The sequence below is a fragment of the Chiloscyllium punctatum genome, chromosome 27, assembly GCF_047496795.1.
Source record: "Chiloscyllium punctatum isolate Juve2018m chromosome 27, sChiPun1.3, whole genome shotgun sequence".
NCBI lineage: Eukaryota > Metazoa > Chordata > Chondrichthyes > Orectolobiformes > Hemiscylliidae > Chiloscyllium > Chiloscyllium punctatum.
This window is the reverse complement of record NC_092765.1, coordinates 18,901,390-18,922,655: the sequence shown is the minus strand read 5'-3', so window position 1 is coordinate 18,922,655 and position 21,266 is coordinate 18,901,390. Positions and strand designations below refer to the sequence as shown.

At 43.6% G+C, this 21,266-nt stretch overlaps 1 protein-coding gene across 1 annotated transcript; it reads right to left on the bottom strand.

Annotated features, from left to right (window-relative positions):
- Positions 1–1,227: 1,227 nt before the first annotated feature.
- Positions 1,228–9,711, bottom strand: LOC140453736 (transcription factor SOX-7-like). The gene is made up of 2 exons (XM_072548694.1): positions 9,606–9,711; positions 1,228–2,039 (listed from the first exon to the last, which is right to left on the bottom strand). Exons 1-2 carry the CDS (start codon positions 9,697–9,699, stop codon positions 1,228–1,230), a joined length of 906 nt encoding a protein of 301 aa, XP_072404795.1. The 5' UTR covers positions 9,700–9,711.
- Between the last annotated feature and the right edge of the window lie 11,555 nt (positions 9,712–21,266).

Sequence of the window (21,266 nt, the reverse complement as noted above, 5' to 3'; positions counted from 1 at the left end):
AGTTTGATTTCCTGATTGCACAACTAAATTCTCAAGCTCTCACATCCTCTTGCCCTTTGGAAAATGACCTAGGTTGCAAATGGAGGTGGCAAACTGGCCATCAATGTGACTTTTTTGTCACTCTCCTCCATTATTACTCACCCCCAGCTGCAGCAATGCAGCCCTGGAGTACACAAGAGGAAAATCAGTGCTCACTTGCTTTCACCAATCAAAGAGTCACAGCCCTGACTCATAGCGCCCTGCTCTCCACCTCAGCGTACCTTTTGTTGATAAAACTGACTCCAGATTTTGTGCAGCTTGTCAAGAAAAGCTAAACTTTTCATTATAATTTACCAACCCCTTGGGGTGTTATCTGACTTATCTTTCCCCACTTCCTATTTATTGAAATAGCAGATCCCTCTAATACTTTCCAACGGATCCCAGCACCATCCTTCTCCCCCTTCACCCTCTCAGTTTCCAATGTTTAGAGGTCAGGTTGGAAAATTACCACACTAACAAAAGCAAGGAATGTGGCCTGAGCCATTAAATATACCAGAGAATTGGCCTCTACAGTGAATCCTCTACTTTTGTACAAAACATTATTCTCCAATATTTTTCTCACATTTTATTCTGCTTCATATTGGAACTCCCTGCACTCCCAAGACATACTTGTCAGCTCCTGCCAGATTGACTCTGCGTGCGGAAACTCTGCCAAATTTGATCTTTATGACACAAGAGACTTAAAACTAAATTTTTTAAATATAAATTTGAAACTAGTACTTCAAATAAATTTGTTGATTGATTATCAAAATCAACATATTACTATGACATACATGAAAAAGTTAGATCTATTTTTTCTGCAATAAAGGACTTATAATCCTCTCATTTCCATTCGCTCTATTCATTGGCTGAGAAAGAATGAAAGGTAAAGAAAGTCTGATAGAAAGACGTGATTCTAGACAGCGACTTTTTGACATCCCAAAGTATTTTAGAACTAATATAATGCTGTATCTCTAAAGTCACTGTTGTAATGTAGGAAACGCTAGCATACACATGGCAAGCTCCCGCATTAGCAATGTAATAATGGTCAGATAATCTGTTTTGAGTGGTATAGATTAAGTCTCAAATATTGGACCAGGATATCAGAGATACGTAAGACATCAGTTTCATGACTCTTCTGAAAGGTAGCACTTCGACTGTGCAGCCCTCTATCACTTGCTGTACTGGGAGTGCCATTATGAAAGAGTGTCAAATGAATCTGGAAATGGTATTATAACAGGCTGTGTTCATGTCAGCCAACACAGACACAAGATCAGTTTCACCGGTGTCATTGCTCCCAAAGACCTTCTCATTCAATAGATGGCCAAGTGGATCGGACCAGGAGTCATTGCTGAGGTACTGGTCAAACTCATTGCGATCCACATCAGCCAGTAGTTCAGCATAGCACAAACTATCTAGGTCTTCTGAGCTGTTCACTGTTTGCGGAGCTTGACATAGCTGACCACAGCACTGGGCTAAACTTCCAACCAATGGAGAAGTTCCTACTCCCGTGTTGTGAGAACACAGTCCTGTATCATGGGGAGGGAGCAGTGGGCTTGGCTGGTGGAATTGGCTACCATTTGGACTCCATTTGGTTTCGGGATGACTATAAACTGGATGAGACCTCGCCCATTCCATCCCTGTCGACATATTCCCTGTTTCTGATGTGTGAAGTAGGTGAGTAAGTTGCTCTCTGGAGACTGGAGGCTGTTTCCCAAAAGAGAAGGTTTCCGGCATGCTGGAGGGTGAATTTATCTTTGGGGGGAGGTTTGGGCTGCTGATATGATCCATTGTCTGGGTGCTGGTGGGCAGTTCCTTGTCTTGAAGGCCTGCGGATTCCAGCTGGTCAGTGCCATCCCTAGGAGCAGAAATGCCATTCCTGTAGGGGCCACGGGTTTGGCTTTTTCGTCGTGGCCTGTATTTGTAGTTGGGATACTCCAACATGTGTTCAACCCGCAACCTCTCCGCTTCCAGGATGTATGGCCGCTTCTGCACAACAGTAAGTGATTTCCAACACCGCCCTGGTAAAGGAAAGAAGGAGGATCATTGAGACTGGTTGGAGATGGGGTAAAAAAATTAGAAAGAAATAATTCTGATTATACAGCATTTAAGCAGATAGAATCATAGAACTTTAGAATAATATAGCACAAAACATGGCTATTCTTGACAAGCAAAGTCAAATTCAACAATATGTACTGATTCTTTTGAAGTGTTATTCAATTTGTCCCACTCCTCTGCTTTCTCTGTATATCCCTCATTTTATTCTGCTTCAAGTATTTAGCCAATTCCTCATTGGAGGATATAATTGGATCTTGTTCTACTACTACCCAACATCCTATTCTAAATCTCATGCTCTTGACTGCATTTTGTCAATACTTTTTAAGTGTAGTGTTTCCATGTTGTACATCTCTATGACTCTATGACTCTATAATTACAGCAAACATACTGGCTATAGAGCACTTTGGGGCATTGTGAACTCATGAAAGGTGCTCAATAAATGATGGCCTCTTTCTGGATAAATTCAGCAGGATTCATTAGCTCTATGAACCAATTGTTAAGTTCACATAATCTCCATCAGATCTCAACTAGTACCTGAATGTCTTTAATTGGAGACATATCCTGCTCAAATTTCAATTAGGGTATCCTATTAGCGCATTGCCCTTTGTTTTCGAATACCTAGCTCACCTTCATGTGAAATCTTCATCCACGTCTTTGTTAACTTTAGACAAGACTATTTCAATTCTCTCCTGACCAGCCTTACACTGTGCTGACCTATATGAACAAGGAACAAGTGTTGACCAGGATGTACAGCCACTTCTGCAGCACAGTAAGCAATTTATTAACATCAGCCTGGAAAATGATCCCTGAACCCGAATAAACCTGAACTCATCAAAAATTAATTTACTTGTATCCTAACTTTCACCCATCACCCTGTGCTCGCTCACCTCCACTGTCTTCTTGGGGTTAAAGTTCTCATCCTTGGGTTCAAATCCATCCTCGGATTCACCTCTCCCTAACTATGCCACATCCTCCTAAGCCTCCATATTCCCTGCACTTCTTCAATTCAACTTTTTTGTGTATTCCTGATTTTATGTGCTCCATGATTAGTTGTCGTGCCTTCAACTCTGGCCCTGAGCTCTGGAATTCCCTTCTTCAACTGCTCTATCTTTCTCTTCTCTTTAAAACTTCTCTTTGGCAAAGCTTTTCTTTTGATAGCTCTTTTTGCTGAGATTTATTACAGACCTGAAGTGGTGAAAATCCACAGGGAGCATCTGCGGAAAGGGTAGTAGCCATACTAGATGTCAACAACGTGAATTGTTAATTCTACAAACGTCACCATATATTTGACTCATTGAAGTACACTGACTATTACTTAGTAAAGTTGAAAAATGTGGTGCTGGAAAAACACAACAGGCCAGGCAGCATTCGAGGAGCAGGAGAATCGACATTTTGGGCATAAGCCGTTCTTCAGGAATGAGGCTGGTGTGCCATGCGGGCTGAGATAAAAGGTAGGGGGGAGGGAATTTGGGGGAGAGGTGCTGGGAATACGATAGGTGGAAGGAGGTGAGGGTGAGGGTGATAGGCCGGAGATGGGGTGGGGGTGGATAGGTCAGGAAGAAGATTGCAGGTCAAGAGGGCGGTGCTGAATCCATTGGTTGGTACTGAGATAAGGTTGAGGGTTCCTAGGCGGAAGATGAGGTGCTCTTCCTCCAGGCGTCATGTGGTCAGGGTCTGGCGATGGAGGAGGCCAAGGACCTGCATGTCCTTGGCGGAGTGGGAGGGGGAGTTAAAGTGTTCAGCCACGGGACAGTTGGGTTGGTTGGTGCGGGTGTCCCAGAGGTGTTCCCTGAAACGCTCCGCAAGTAGGCGTCCTGTCTCCCCAATGTAGATGACACCATGTCGGGTGCAATGGACACAATAAATGATGTGTGTGGAGGTGCAGGTAAATTTGTGATGGATATGGAAGGATCCACTGGGGCCTTGGAGGGAGGTGAGGGGGGAGGTGTGGGCGCCAAGTTTTGCTTTTCTTGCAGTTGCAGGGGAAGGTGCCAGGAGTGGAGGTTGGGTAGGTAGGGGGGTGTGGACCTGATGAGGGAGTTACGGAGGGAGTGGTCTCTCCGGAATGCTGATAGGGGAGGAGAGGGAAATATATCCCTGGTGGTGGGGTCTGTTTGGAGGTGGCGGAAATGACGGAGAATGATACGATGTATCCGGAGGTTGGTGGGGTGGAAGGTGAGGACCAGTGGGGTTCTGTCCTGGTGGCAATTGGAGGGGTGGGGTTCAAGGGTGGAGGTGCGGGAAGTGCAGCCCTCCACTCCCACTGCTCCAACCCCAACCTCACCATCAAACTGGCAGACAAGGGAGGCACAGTGGTAGTTTGGTGCACCGATCTTTACACCGCTGAAGCTAGACGCCAACTCGCGGACACCTCCTCCTACTGCCCCCTTGACCATGACCCAACCTCCCACCACCAAACCATCATCTCCCAGACCATCCATAACCTCATCACCTCAGGGGATCTCCCATCCACTGCCTCTCACCTCATAGTCCCACAACCCCGCTCCGCCCGTTTCTCCCTCCTGCCCAAAATCCACAGACCTGACTGCCCCGGCTGACCCATTGTTTCAGCCTGCTCCTGCCCCACCAAACTCATCTCTGCATACCTCGACACTGTCCTGTCCCCCTTAGTCCCAAGAACATCCCACCTACATTTGGGAGACCACCCACGCCTTCCACCTCCTCCATGATTTTTGCTTCCATGGCCCCCAACGCCTTATCTTCACTATGGACATCCCGTCCCTATACACCTCCAACCCCCATCACGAAGGCCTCAAAGCGCTCCACTTCTCCCTTTCCCGCCGAACCAACCAGTACCCTTCCACTGACACCCTCCTTCGACTGACTGAACTGGTCCTCACCCTGAACAACCTCTCCTTCCAATCCTCCCACTACCTCCAAACCAAAGGAGTAGCCATGGGCACCCGCATGGGCCCCAGCTATGCCTGCCTCTTCGTAGGATATGTGGAACAGTCCATCTTCCGCAGCTTCACTGGCACCACTGGCACCTTTTCCTCCGCTACATCGATGACTGTATCGGTGCTACTTTGTGCTCCCATGAGGAGGTTGAACAGTTCATCCACTTTACTACACCTTCCACCCCGACCTCAAATTTACCTGGACCGTCTCAGACTCCTCCCTCCCCTTCATAGACCTCTCCATTTCTATCTCGGGTGACCGACTCAACACAGACATTTACTATAAACCGACCGACTCCCACAACCACCTAGATTACACCTCCTCCCAGCCTGCTCCCTGTAAAAACGCCATCCCATATTCCCAATTCCTTCACCTCCGCCGCATCTGCTCCCAGGAGGACCAATTCCAATTCCGAACAACCCAGATGGCCTCCTTCTTCAAAGACCGCAATTTCCCCTCAGACATGGTTGATGATGCTATACACCGCATCTCCTCCACGTCCCGCTCCTCCACCCTTGAACCCCGCCCCTCCAATTGCCACCAGGACAGAACCCCACTGGTCCTCACTTACCACCCCACCAACCTCCAGATACATCATATCATCCTTCGTCTCATTTCCACCACCTCCAAACACACCCCACCACCAAGGATATATTTCCCTCCCCTCCCCTATCAGCGTTCCAGAAACACCATTCCCTCCGCAACTCCCTCGTTAGGTTCACATTCCCCATCAACCCAACCTCCACTCCCTACACCTTCCCCTGCAACTGCAAGAAATGCAAAACTTGCGCCCACACCTCCCCCCTCACTTCCCTCCAAGGACCCAAAAGATCCTTCCATATCCGTCACAAATTCACCTGCACCTCCACACACATCATTTACTGTATCCGCTGCACCTGATGTGGCCTCCTCTACATTGTGGAGACAGGCCACCTACTTGGCGGAACGTTTCAGAGAACACTTCTGGGACACCTGCACCAACCAACCCAACCGCCCCGTGGCTGAACACTTTAACTCCCCCTCCCACTCCACCAAGGACATGCAGGTCCTTGGCCTCCACCATCGCCAGACCATGGCAACACGACACCTTGAGGAAGAGCACCTCATCGTCTGCCTAGGAACCCTCCAAAAACAAGGGATGAATGCAGATTTCTCTAGCTTCCTCATTTCCCCTCCCCCCACCTTATCTCAGTCCCAACTCTCAGACTCAGCACCGCCTTCTTGATGGGCAATCTTCTTCCCGACGTCTCCGTCCCCACCCCTTCTCCGGCCTATCACCCTCACCTTAACCTCCTTCCACCTATCGCATCCCCAACGCCCCTCCCTCAAGTCCCTCCTCCCTACCTTTTATCTTAGCCTGCTTGGCACGCCCTCCTCATTCCTGAAGAAGGGCTTACGCCCGAAACGTCGATTCTCCTGCTCCCTGGATGCTGCCTGACCTGCTGTGCTTTTCCAGCAACACAATTTTTGGCTCTTATCTCCAGCATCTGCAGTCCTCACGTTCTCCCAGTTCATCCACTTTACTAACACCTTCCACCCCGACCTCAAATTTACCTGGACCGTCTCAGATTCCTCCCTCCCATTCCTAGACCTCTCCATTTATATCTCGGGTGACCGACTCAATACAGACATCTACTACAAACCGACCGACTCCCACAGCTACCTAGATTACACCTCCTCCCACCCTGCCCACTGTAAAAACGGCATCCCCAATATTCCCAATTCCTTCGCCTCCGCTGCATCTGCTCCCAGGAGGACCAATTCCACTACCGAACAACCCAAATGGCCTCCTTCTTCAAAGACCGCAATTTCCCCTCCGACGTGGTCGACGACGCTCTCCACTGGATCTCCTCCACTTCCCGCTCCCCTGTCCTTGAACCCCACCCCTCCAATCGCCACCAGGACAGAACCCCACTGGTCCTCACCTTCCACCCCACCAACCTCCAGATACATTGTATCATCCTCCATCATTTCTGCCACCTCCAAACAGACCCCACCACCAGGGATATATTTCCCTCCCCACCCCTAACAGCATTCCGGAGAGACCACTCCCTCCGCAACTCCCTCGTCAGGTCCACAACCCCCACCAACCTTACCTTCACTCCCGACACCTTTCCCTGCAACCGCAAGAAGTGCAAAACTTGCGCCCACACCTCCCCCCTCACCTCCCTCCAAGGCCCCAATGGATCCTTCCATATCCATCGCAAATTCACCTGCACTTCCACACATATCATCTACTGCACACGCTGCACCCGATGTGGTGTCCTCTCAATTGGGGAGACAGGCCGCCTACTTGCGGAACATTTCAGGGAATACTGGGACACCTGCACCAACCAACCCAACCGTCCCATGGCTGAACACTTTAACTCCCCCTCCCACTCCGCCAAGGACATGCCCGTCCTTGGCCTCCTCCATTGCCATACCCTGACCACACGACGCCTGGAGGAAGAGCGAATCATCTTCTGCCTAGGAACCCTCCAACCACACAGATGAATGTAGATTTCTCCAGCTTCCTCATTTCCCCTCCCCCCACCTTAACTCAGTCCCAACCCCCGGATTCAGCACCGCCTTCTTGACCTGCAATCTTCTTCCCGACCTATCCGCCCCCACCCCCTCTCCGACCTATCACCCTCACCTTAACCTCCTTCCACCTATCGTATTCCCAGCGCCCCTCTCCCAAATTCCCTCCCCCCTACCTTTTATCTCAGCCTGTTTGGCACACCAGCCTCATTCCTGAAGAAGGGCTTATGCCCGAAACGTCGATTCTCCTGCTCCTCGGATGCTGCCTGGCCTGCTATAATTTTCCAGCGCCACATTTTTCAACTCTGGCCTCCAGCATCTGCAGTCCTCACTTTCTCCTCCATTACTTAGTAAATCAAACATGTTCTGATATGAAAACATTTTTTCCAGAAGAAATGAGTGCAACTGACAAAATTTAATGTTTTAATCTCCCGGTTTGCTTTTACTCAGTGGGCATTGCCTGAATTGGGCCATCTTAATCTTTAACTGCTTAAAGATATCACTGGTAACACAAACGTAAGCTGTCTTGGGTGTTACCTTGCAAAAGGAGAAGACCATTTAACTCCTTGAGCCTTTACCATCATTCTGTGAGAATAAGTCTGATGCAGTCTAACTCTACACATCAGGCCCATATCCCCTAACACTTTTCGCTAAACTAGGTGATTTATAAGCTTTTGTGCTAAATGTCACTGTCTTCCTATCTTTTCCTGGATTAAATTTGAAAGGGGGTGGCCCGAGCTTTATTTTGCCACTCTACCATCCGTTGAGGCCCTTCAATGAATAATCAATGAGCACTAAAGGACTTCAGCTCACCTGGACTGCAATTATACACAAAAACACCGATCTAAGAGCTTAGTCCTCAGGATGTTCGGTGTACTCCAGGCATAGCCATTACATTTCATGGGGGCTTATCAAATAGGAGGCCTGTTGACCTCTGCTTGGCTGGCAGCTCTAGCTGGGTAGAGACTTATGTCTCCAGGGACTTAATTTTGGAGGCCTATATCTGCTGTATAAACTGCCTGATTGCAAGATGATGCGGTGAGCCTTGTATCTGAGGATCAGGGCAGCTGCCTTGCTACCTCTTCAGCAAGTGAGCAAGACGTCTATCCAGAATAGAAGTCTCCAGCCTTTTTCTGTAGAGCTAAGGCTCCTCACTGCATTCACTGATGGAGAGAATGCTTTGCATGGAAAGTTGTTTGAGGGCAACAAGAGCAAAGTTATTTCAGTGAAAGAGAAGGCAGTGTGAATTCTACCAATACTGAAATATTACACCCACATTTCCTAAGTCCAGATATGATCCTGGATTATAAAAGATGTCATCAGTGGTACAGCAGGTGGCACAAAGGAAATTATTCTATTGTAACTGTCATCTTTTAAGGTGGTCAATAAACTGAAACTACACTTGTCCTTTTGGGTGGTTCTAGGAGATTTGATGATGCTATTTTGACAGAGGACTTCTTCCTACTATCCCGATCAATAATTATACGTTAACGCGCATAACTAAAACTGATTATCTGGTTATCCACTTGCTATTTCTGATAGCTTGCTGACTGTAAATTTCCTACATTACAACAATGACAGTATGTCTCTAAGTAATTCACTGCCTGGAAAGTTTTTGAAGGGTGCTATGGAAATGCAAACTCTTTTTCTTTCTTTACACATTAATACTTTCATAATCATAAGCTCCTATGTATACCTATGTATAAATGTATTTGTATATGCACGTGTATAAAATTGTATCTGCAGCTATGCAAGGGTATGTATTCACTTACATGAAAAACACAGAGAAACAGGTGCACTTACACACATTCATATGTGGAAATAGCTTATTCTGACACATAGAATCATAATTTTCCACAGTTGGATAATGTGTTGCAGCACGCAGAAGGAGAAAGAAAGAAATGTAATTTGTCTTTCAATGTACGTATAACATGCTGTAAAGGAAATAACATAGCCATAACCAGTAATCTACGAATTTCAAAAACTGACATTATAGAACATCTTAACAATATGGTAACTTTCTTTGAGAGGCTATTTAAATGTGTAAAATCCAGAGCATTGGAACCATTCCCGACTCTGTCAATCCTTACCCAACAGTTTGCTGAGCTCTGTGTTCTGAAGGTTGGGATTCTGCAAAGACAGCCTCTTCCTCTCATCTTTGGCCCACACCATGAAGGCGTTCATGGGTCGGGGAATTCGGCTGATGGTAATCTGGGTCCCACAATCCCTTCGCTGGTCAAGGGGCTCAGAGGCATTTAGGAAGAAAGTACCAGCATCAACATAGTGTGCACTAGCTGCTCTCATCTTCACTGGCAACTAGCAGGAGCGATCTTACTCAGTCTTCATTGGAAAAGCCAAATATCTTGTGAGAACTGATAAATTCAGAGCTTATATCAGGTTCTGTTTTGAATATAAGCTCCTCCTACATGATTACAACATGACTGTCATTGCAAACCCACCCAGTGGATTCAAGACAAACAAAAACTAAATTTAAGATCCGGTTGGGACTACTTTTTTCTACGTGGTCCAGTGCATCATTATTCATGTCAATATTACACATCCTTTAAACTGAGTTACAGTCAACCGATTCTCCAAGCACTTATGTTCTCCATGTGGTCTTTATGATAATTTATGTTAAGAAATGAATGAGAATGCTAAGTACACTGGAAGTAGAAGATGGAAATGTAAAGGATCTCACAAATTTGCATGTCAAATTAAAATATTTTTCTCCTGGCTGTGTGCCTATAAATAACTGAAAAGGTTGCCCATCAGAGAAGTGTACTTTTCCAGGTTATAGCCATTCAGTTGCGATTTTGCCCACACTAAGATGAAGAATTTGCAACCTCACTCCATCTGTTCAAAAATTAATAAGACTCACAAAATTGAACTTTTTCGAAAAATGCTATTACCTTAGTGTCCTGTGATCCTGCTACATGACAGGCTGGGAATACAATTCAGTGTGAAAGTGGAATAATTGCAGTTCAACTATGCAACAGGTAAATCTCTGACTCCCTTGACAGTATATGATGAGAACAGAAGAGCTAAAGACTATCGCATACTCGTGACAAATGAGGAAATGGACTCTGAGTCAGAAAGGGAGCAAACATAAACCTTGAGAATGTTTTAGAGAGAAGGGGTGGCAGAGGTACTAAGAGATTAGGAATAGGTTTAGGCAACCCGGGTACTGGAGTCTTTCAGCCATTCAGTTTGATTGTGCTGAATTTTTATCATTACCCCATTTACCTGTCATGGTCACCCTTAATAACTTCTCATAACTATAATCTGTTAATTGCTGATTTTTATTGATCCTAAGATGATTTAAAAAGTAGCATTCCAGGTTTTCAGCACACTTTTGGTGCAGAAGTGCTACCTGACATCAACTCAGCAACCTGACACTAACTTAACCCTTACCGCACCTTTGTTCTGCACTTGTCTTCAGGGGAAACCATTTCTCTCTATCTATCTAAAAAAAGTTTCAACCATCTCAAAGACCTCAGTTAGATCACGCTATAGTCTATTATATTAAGAAAATGCAGGCCTGGTATCCATAGTTCAACCTCACAATTTGATGCATTGTTTATAATTCTCAGCACAAGAGGCTGCTGCATAAGATAAGGATACATAGCATTATGGGTAAATTATAAGCATGGATAGAGGATTTGTTGACTAACAGGAAGCAAAGCGTGAGGATAAATAAGTTCTATTCTGGCTGGCAATCAGTGACTGGTGGTGTGCCTCAGGGATTGGTGTTGGGATCGCAATTATTTACAATTTATATAGAAGATTTGGAATTGGGGACCACGTGTACGGTGTCAAAATTTGCTGATGACATTAAGATGAGTGGCAGAGCAAAGTGTGCAGAGGACTGTGAAACTTTGCAGAGGAACATAGATACGTTGAGTGAGTGGGCAAAGGTCCGGCAGATAGAATACAATGTTAATAAATGTGAAGTCATCCATTTTGGTAGGAGTAACTGTAAAAACGATTATTGCTTGCATGGTAAAAATTTGCAGCATACTGCTTAACAGAGGGACCTGGGTGTCCTTGTGCATGAATCACAGAAGGTTGGTTTGCAGGTACAACAGGTAATTAGGAAGGCAAATGGAATGTTGTCCTTCATTGCTAAAGGGATTGAGTTTAAAAGCAGAGAGGTAATGTCACAGCTGTAAAGGGTGCTGGTAAGGCCACACCTGGAGTACTGTGTGCAGTTTTGGCCTCCTTACTTAAGAAAGGATGCACTGGCACTAGAGGGGGTGCAGAGGAGTTCACTAGGTAGATTCTGGAGTGGAGGGGGTTGACTTATAAGGAGAGACTGAGTAGAGTGGGATTATATTCATTGGAATTCAGAAGAATGAGGCAGGAACTTATCGAAACATATAAAATTATGAAGGGAATGGATAAGATAGAAGTAAAGAGGATGTTTCCACTGGTGGGTGAAGCTAGGACAAGAGGGCACAGCCTCAAGATTAGGGGGAGCAGATTTAGGACTGAATTGAGATGGAACTTCTTCACCCAGAGTGTTGTTAATCTATGGAATTCCTTGCCCAGTGAAGTAGTTGATGCTACTTCAGTAAACATTTTTAAAACTAAGGTAGATGTTTTTTTGAAAAATAAAGGAATTAAGGGATATGGTGAGAATGTGGGTAATTGTATCTGAGTCCATAAAAACATCAGCCATGATGTTATTGAGTGGCGGAGCAGGCTCAAAGGGCCGGATGGCCTACTCCTGCTCCGAGGTAAAAACAATGACGACAGATGCTGGAAACCAGATTCTGGATTAGTGGTGCTGGAAAAGCACAACAGTTCAGGCAGCATCTGAGAAGCTTCGAAATCGACATTTCGGGCAAAAGCCCTTCATCAGGAATAAAGGCAGTGAGCCTGAAGCGTGGAGAGATAAGCTAGAGGAGGGTGGGGGTGGGGAGAAAGTAGCGTAGAGTACAATAGGTGAGTGGGGGAGGGGATGAAGGTGATAGGTCAGGGAGGAGAGGGTGGAGTGGATAGGTGGAAAAGAAGATAGGCAGGTAGGACAAGTCATGGGGACAGTGCTGAGCTGGAAGTTTGGAACTAGGGTGAGGTGGGGGAAGGGGAAATGAGGAAACTGTTGAAGTCCACATTGATGCCCTGGGGTTGAAGTGTTCCAAGGCAGAAGATGAGGCATTCTTCCTCCAGGGAGCGGCGGTGAAGGAGGCCCAGGACCTCCATGTCCTCGGCAGAGTGGGAGGGGGAAGTTGAAATGTTGGGCCACTCCTGCTCCTAGTTCTTATGTTCTACGTTCTTATTGATTCATTGAATGTAAGATTGGTGACAGCAGCATTTTTTTCCCATTCCTGATTGCTCTTGAGAAGGTGTCTTTTTGAACCACTTTTTGTGCATGTGCGGTAGACACACCTACAGTGCCATTAGGAAGGGCGTGACAGGATTTTAACCCAGGCATTCTGAAAGGCTGGCAATGTAGTTCTGAGTCAAGATGCATCTGAACTTACAGGTAAGTATTATTCTCACTCATTTGCTGCTCTTATAGTCACACTCATCCGTGCAAGAGGACAAATATTTCATTATACTCCTCACTTGGGCCTTTTGGATGGTGGAAATGATTTGGGGAATCAGGAAGTTAGTCACTTGCTGCAGAATTTCTTGCCTCTGACCTGTTCTGTGGCCAGCAAAAGTCTTCAGGAAAAGCCCAGACTTCTGACCTATTTTTTTTTTTTTCTTTTTTTTCTTTTCTATCCCCACACTACCGCCTAAGTGCGGTAGTGCTTATTTTACTTCTGACCTATTAATGGAGACAAGTCATTAATGAAGCAGCTGAAGATGGTTGGACCAGGCACTCAACCCTGGGGAACTCCTGCAATGACAATCTGAGACTGAGATGATTGTACTCCAACAATCTTCATGTGTGCTGTATGTGATTAGAAACAGTGGTGAGTTTTCTCTCTGATTCCCATTGACTCGAATTTTGCTCATGTCTCCTTGATCTCAAACTCAGTCAAATGTTGCCTTGATGGCAGTTACGCTTACCTCACACCTGGAGTTTAGCTCTTTGTTCATGTAGGGACCAAGACTTTAATGAGGTCAGGATCTGAGTAGACCAGCTGAAATGCAAACTCAGTGTCCATTTTTACTAAGTGTTGCTTGTAAGCATTGCTAATCATCTTTGTTAATGATTCAGAGTATACAGGTGGGGGTAGTTGACTCAGTTTGATTTGTCTCTTTTTTGTGAATAAGGTGTAATTAGACAATTTTCCACATTGCCGGATAGATAACAGTGTCATAGCTTTACTGGAACAGCTTGGCTAGGGCACATCAAATTCTGAGGACTTCAGTACCATTGCTGGAAAACTATTGTTGTCAGGGCCCGTAGCCTTTGCAGTGCACAGTGCCTTTGGTAATTTCTTGATATCATGTGATAGCTGATAAATCTGTAATGCATCCTTTTCACAGCTGATACATTCTATAAGGTAACTAGAAGTGTTCTAGTGTAGTTTGACCACATCTTTACAAACCTTGGCGCCAATTGAATCACATTCTATCTCAAATATAAGGACCAACATTCCCATCATTGTTAACTTTTTTTGTATTTGTCTACTTGTTTAGCATGAGTTATATACATGGGTCCACGATTCTCTCCACTCCTGCTTTGCTTACAGTTTCTTAACATTTAGAATCCCTCTGTTCCAACGATCCTGGATCCTCACACTACCCCACATCAAACTCCACCTGCCACCAAATTCTCTCCAGACAAAATCTGTGCCACCTAACAATTGTGGCAGACTGATTGTGCACCAACTGTCCTCAAGGCAGTGCAGAAGATTTATAAAAAAATCTACATTGATGTTCCCAGAACTGAGAGGTTATAACTATCAGGGGAGATTGAACAGATTACAGCATTTATTTGTATAAATGAGAGACTGAGAGGTAATTTAACGGTGCTCAGTAAAATTCTGAAATGACTAAATCGGGTGATTATTGAATTGATGTTTCCAGTTATGCAAAAACTAGGTACATAAATATTTGGCAGTTACTAATAAATCCAATACGGAATTCAGGAAAACCCTTCACACAGAATATCATTGGAATGTGCAATGCTATAAGTCATGGAGTACTTAATGTGAATACATTTCAGAGGAACCAAGGTAAGTGCAGAGGCAGAAACAAATAGAGAGCTATGTTAATAGAGCGAAATCAAGAGGGGATGGGGGAGTTCATGGAAAGCAGAAATCCCAGCAAAGAGCAGTTGGATTTACTGGCTTATTTTTTGCTATAAGATCTTTCAACTCAATGCAAGGTGAATCCCTGCCCCCACAACCCCATCTGGCCCCATTCCTCTATTCCATCCCCAGAACCACCTCCTCTGCATTTCAGAAACTGGAAATGGGGGTGATGCTTGATAAGTCACCACCGTCAATAGCAATATAAAATGTGAAGGCATTGAGGAAGTTGAGAATGACAGAGGTGGATCTCAGTAATTGATTTGCTGAGCAAAAAGCACCAGAAACAAGAATTCTGGCAAAGCTACAGTATCTGAAGTGTTGTACTAAGTGCAGCATCAGGAATGAGGAGATGGGGAGAAGTTATTGAGGAAGCTAATATAAGGGAAAGGATTGTGAGATTAAAGGAGAGCTGAGGTGTATGAGAAAGATAGCGGTCTTGTTCAAATATCAATTCCTCAAGTAGAGAGAACCATGGAAGATGACTAGCTTGAGGATTGAGTAGACTTTATGAAGATTATTGGGAAATGATAGGGGAGTAGAGATCTGGGGAGAGTTGAAAAGAGTTTAGATGCAGTTTGAAATATCAGGGATAAGAAATAATCAGTGTATACTAAAAGAGATTAGAGAAAGAAGGACATTTCAGCAAGAGGAAGGTGTGGGATGCAATTGTTGCTAGGCTGGAGAATGGTGTTGTCAGTGTCTGTAGCTCAGAGATGTTGTGACGTTGCAGTGTGGTGCCAGAATTGGAATGTTCCAGATTGCTTTGTGGAGACATAAGAGGTAGGGGCAAAAGTGAGGACTGTAGATGCTGGAAACCATACTCTAGATTAGAGTAGTGCTGGAAAAGCACAGCAGGTCAGGCAGCATCCGAGGAGCAGGAGAATCAAGAGGTAGGTAACAAGTCACCACAGAAATAGTCAATAGTCAAAGGGTGTGCTGAAACACGAACACACAAAAGCAGCAGGCGCAATCCACAAAATAAGCAATGGCGGGTGACTGCTTCCTCAGCCTTATTGTAATTAAATGAGTTGTAACCACACAGAGCCAGAAAGACTAATGTTTGGGTGACTCGAGGAGATACAAGTGCTTGGAAATAGTGTCAGACAGGAACAAGGAATGAGAAGTGCATGAAGCCAGTAATCAAGGGAGGCAAACGGGCCCAGACCCAGAAAGTTTCACAATAATTTTTTAATGTTAACGTGGATTCCTTTGTAAGACTGGGATTTTTGTTTATTTGTTCAGGGGATGTAGGCCTCAGTGGCTAGGCCAGCATTTATTGCCAAGCCCTAACTGTCCTGGAGAGGTCCATGTACCCTCCTCTCTGCCTCATTACAACCTGTGGACATGCCAGACTTTTCAGTTGGATGGTCATTACTGAATAGCTCCTTAAGGTTGCAGGCAACTGAGTAAACCTTCCATTTATAGATTCATAGATTCATATGTGAGCAAAAAAACCCTTCGTCCCATCGAATCTATACCAACATAACTACCAGTAAAGGCACGCTAATCCCAATTTCCTGTATTTATCCCATATCCTTGAATGTTATGATATTTGAGGGACACATCCAAATATTTTTTAAGGTTTGTAATGTTTCTGGCTTCCACTAACTTCCCAGAAATGCATTCCAGATTCCCACCGCCTCCTGAGTGAAAAAGGTTTTTGCCAGACCCCCTCTGAATTTCCTGCCCCTCACTCTAAAGCTATGCCCTCTCGTGACTGAACATGTTAAACTTGGTGGGATCAGTAATACAGGTTTCTGATGAGTGCAAACCTGGCATTTTATTTGAAACACAAGTTCATGTATTCCTTGGTATATCAGCCTCAACCATTCTTTCTGTCTGTGGTAAGAACCATTTGGACCCCAGAAACACGCCCAGGAATCAGCAACACATTAACACTTGATGAGCAGGATAAATAGGAACTTGCATTTATATACAGACCTTCACAACCTCAGTAATTTATAGCAATGGAGTGCTTATTGATTTTTCATCACTATTTGTAGAAAAACAAGTTTTTACATCAAGAGAATTATCCGACAGTAAGGAAGCAGAGCTTTCCAAGCCATCATTTTCACCAAATCCAGAATCGTCACAAAATCATTTATTGAAACAGCACAAATTGAGGTTATTCAGCCCATTCTACAGTGCTGGCCCATGACTTCAATCCAAGATATCCAGCTTCCATATTCTTTCCTTATAGCACTCTAATTTTGTTTTTAGGTATTTCTCAAATCTCTTCTAAATGTTATAATTGACTGTGTTTCCATAACCTTTTCATATTATCTGATTATCTCAAATTGTTGTGCAAAAGCGTGTTTCTACATGCTGTCCCATGTTCTTCTGTCAATCATTTACCATTTATGTCTTCAGCGTACTGACTTTTCTGCCACTGGAAACAATTCTTCCTTCAATGTGAACTGTTTACAATTTTGAAAATGGAACAGAAAGAACCAGTGAAAAGTGACAGCAGGATGCTGTGGGTCAAATAACAAGGATCTCACCGCCTTTCCTGGGAACAGTTTGTGTTTCTGTTCACTTATTCAAACACTGCCATACCCTGTGTGTCAATAATTAGTCAGTGCTGCATTTTCCCGTTCACATTTACCCTTTGTTTTAGTTTCCACCACTGTCTGCTGATCGCCTAATCTGCCTGACAACAGCTTTCTCTCCCATTGATGAGGCAGGAATCAGGAGTTGGAAGCAATCAGAGATAGTGAAGTCACCTCCATATTCATTTCACTTCACTTGACAACTCAACACATTTATTCACTTAAATTAATAGTGACATTTTCTGAGCACATCTAGTGGAGCAACTATTCGCTCATCTCTATTTTGTTCCTTGTTAACTCTGTCAGGCTGGACTGACAGATAGAAAAACAAGAGCAGCATGTATGCTCTTTAATACTTCCACTTCAGACAGGTCATTTTTAGGACAATTTGAAAAAAAAATACATAATATAAAAATATTAAAAACAAAACTAAGGATATAAGTAATTGCAGAATTTTGCTACTTTTTAGAACTTTCACTTATTTCCTCCAGAGATCTGAAAATGCAGAAATGAGTCATAAAATTGGTGGAAATTTACAACTCAGTGAGAGATTATTTGGTCTGTTGTGTCTGCACATACTCTTTGAGAGATGAACAAATTTGACATTACAGTGCACTGCTGAGAGAGTGCCACTCTGACAGAGAGTTTCAGATCCTAACTCTCCAATGCCTGTCCATCACCTACACTTGTCAGGCATGTGAAGGAGTATTCTTCACTTGCTTGGACGAATGCAGCCCCAACAACACACAAGATGCTCAACACCATCCACAGCCATTTAATCAGCACCCCTTCCACAACCATAAACATTCATTCCTTCCACCATTGGCTCAATGTGACTTCATTGTTGACCATCTTCAGGTTGGATTTCAATGATTAACAAATCCCAAACCTGTGGTTTCTGGTACCTAAAAACAAGATACATGGGGATCTGGGAACATCACAACCTCCCTCACTAGCCTGACTTGGAAATATATCACCATTGTTGCAGAGTCAAAATCTGGGAATTTCCTCCCGAACACAACTCTGGGAGTACTTCTCCACACAGACTGCAGCTGCTCACTGGTAACTTCACAAGGGAAATTTGGATGAGAAAATAAGCCCATATTCCATGAAACACAATGTAAGAAGAAGGGCCACATCTACCCTCTTAAGTGGTTATAAAATATACCATAATATTATTTGAAGCAAAGCAGGGGAGTTCTCCACTGAATTCTGTCCAATGTTCATCCTTTGTTGTATTATATCTCATGATCAATATGTCAGTATTCATTTAAGAGACATGCTCATGATATCATCATTGTATCATAGCATATCACCCAAGGGTACAACAGTTTCGTGTTTCATCTTATCCCAGGGACCACTTGAAGCACACTATGCTGAAATCTGATAGTATTATGTTACCATATGAGATATCCCAAATTGTCACACTCCTGGATGAGAAGGGATAACTGGCTTCCCTTCTTCATCTTCCCCCTCGGTTGGTTCAAACAACCTCAATGTACAATGTTCCCTCCGTTGTGAATATCTTTCTCCTATACCACATGAATTTATGCTTTAAAAGGAACCAATCGGACCAGGCTTTCTTGAATTAATACAAGTGAGTTTATTAGTTACTAAATGCAAAACAAAATAATAATGCAACACATATGTACAGATAAGCATTGCGAAATGAGTCCAAGATAAAGAGAAAAGTTAACAAAAAAGGATCAGGCTCAGGATCATTTGTAAAGAGCATCCCAACCTACATCATGAGAAAACAAATGATCACTTAATACAGTACTGTTTGGGGGTCATGTCGTGTACAGATTGGCTGTGTCTTTCACCACATTACATTGGTGATTCCTCTTTAAAAATACTTCTTCAGCTGCAAATCTTATAGGACTTTCAGAAGCTGTGGAATACATATTTTTGAAGCATGTTTTCTTTTATTACTTACTGACTACCTTGTGAATGGAACTGTTTTTCCCTATGAGCTCTGTCAAAATCTCATATAATTTTGAAAATTACTATTAAATCTACTCTTTACCATTCTTACTTTCAGAAGAGTAATTATAGCTTCTTTAGTCTCACAAAAATGAAATAATTAATCTCTGGAATGCTTCCAGCTCATCTTAGCAGGCTCAAAGGACCGAGTAACCTATTCTTCTTCCTTGTCCATTTGGTTGTTCATATGTCTGTAAACTCTGTACCTTTACTAAGGCCATAGTATTGCTCCTAAAATATGCTGCCTAGAAATTGACACAATAATCAGAGGAGGGCTAACCGGTTACTTACAAATTATTAACATAACTTGCTTAGTTTTGAACTTGAATCTGAATTGATAAATCCAAAGATTTTAATGCCTTTTCGATTGCCTTTTCAACTTGTCAATTTCAAAGATTTCTGTAAGTAATGTTCAGCTCTTCTTGATTTTGCACTCCCTTTATAATTGCAATCTTTAGTTTATAATGCCCTTGCTCATTTTTCTTTTCAATACTAATCATTGCACATGTGTCTCCATTAAATTTCATCAATCATGCAACTTCCTGTTTCATTAGCTTATCTATACATCATTATAAACCGAGTATGTTATACCAGGCTTTGGCTTGCTTCCCTGAAGTGATTTGCATAAAACTATTGTTCTATTCTTGCCGTAGTTCTATGGAACTATAGATAAGATCTTTCAGATCTTTCTGTGTAACACCATTACACAGTCTCCATGGGATATGGTAGGATGAATCCAAACTGGGTTCAAAGCCAGCAAGAGACATAGTAGCTGGCGCAGTCCTGGAGAGTGAAATAGGTTTATGGTCAATGTACCAATTTTTGTTTACTATTGACTTAGGAAATATTATACAATTTTAAAATTTTGATTCAGGTAAAAGTGATGCTGAATAGCAGAAATTGTTCTGTGCAATTCAATAAAATGAAGATTGGGTGTACAGTAATGAAATATCAGCTGCTGGTTTACTGTACACCTGTTTTTTTGTCCTGACTTGAACTAGCTTTACCCCGCGGAACCTGCTGAACAAGATCGAGGGATGGAGGCAAAGGTTGAAATGAGAATGAAATTAACCATATCTGTACAGAGAAATCACAGCAAAAGAAATATCTAGAAATGAGAGTTGATTAAAGCAGCAGCTTTGTGAGGAGTTATGTCAGGAGTGTGGTGAAGTGGGCTACAGCCATTTGACATACTCTGGAGTAAGGGGAAGAAAGAAAGGCCTTGGGATCATTGAAGGAGAGATTGAGTAGACTGCCATTAATAGTGATAGGGTGTGGGAAATATCAATATTTATTAGAGGAAGGGAATAAATCAAATGGGGAGAGGCAGGTGTTGCAACACGGTGGCTCATTGGTTAGCACTGCTGCCTCATAGTGCCAGGAACCCAGGTTCGATTCCAGAGTCAGAAGACTGTCTGTGTGAAGTTTGCACATTCTCCTCGTGTCTGTGTGGGTTTCCTCCCTCAGTCCTAAGATGAGCAGGTAAGGTGAACTGGCCATGCTAAATTGTCCATACTGTTAGCTGCATTAGTCAGGAGTAAATATAGGGAAAGGGGTCCGGGTGGGTTGCTCTTTGGAGGGTCGGTGTGGACTTATTGGGCCAAAGAGCCTGTTTCCATACTATAGGGAATCTAATACATTAATTGAGGAGGGAAGAATACAATTGCTGCTGCGAGTGAGTGAAACGAGAACTGTGCAGTCCTTTGTACATTTGCATCTCAAAATTGCTATTGGGGGTCTACGTCCACTAAATATTGTGACTCATCATTGCAGAAGTTTGCTCCTTAAAACAAGTGGGTGGTCTGGCTGCCAATCTCAGGATCCCCTTAGGATATTGAAGGGCTGACTGCTAACATAAATAGACTTGCAAAAATTTCAATCTTTCGAGGGCTAGCTAACTCACAACAACAACATTTATATGGTGGAGGATGTCTCTGAGGGTTCAAGAACAGACTCAATTTGGCTAAAGCTAACGAACGTAAGAGGGACAATTACATTGCTAGATGTG

Bases quoted from the DNA above. Each gene is read 5' to 3' on its own strand.
- LOC140453736 (XM_072548694.1), bottom strand. From the start codon at position 9,699: ATGAACGCCTTCATGGTGTGGGCCAAAGATGAGAGGAAGAGGCTGTCT. The intron at 2,040-9,605 runs GTAAGGATTGAC...TTCCTTTACCAG, and splicing joins AGAGCTCAGCAAACTGTTGG to GGCGGTGTTGGAAATCACTT.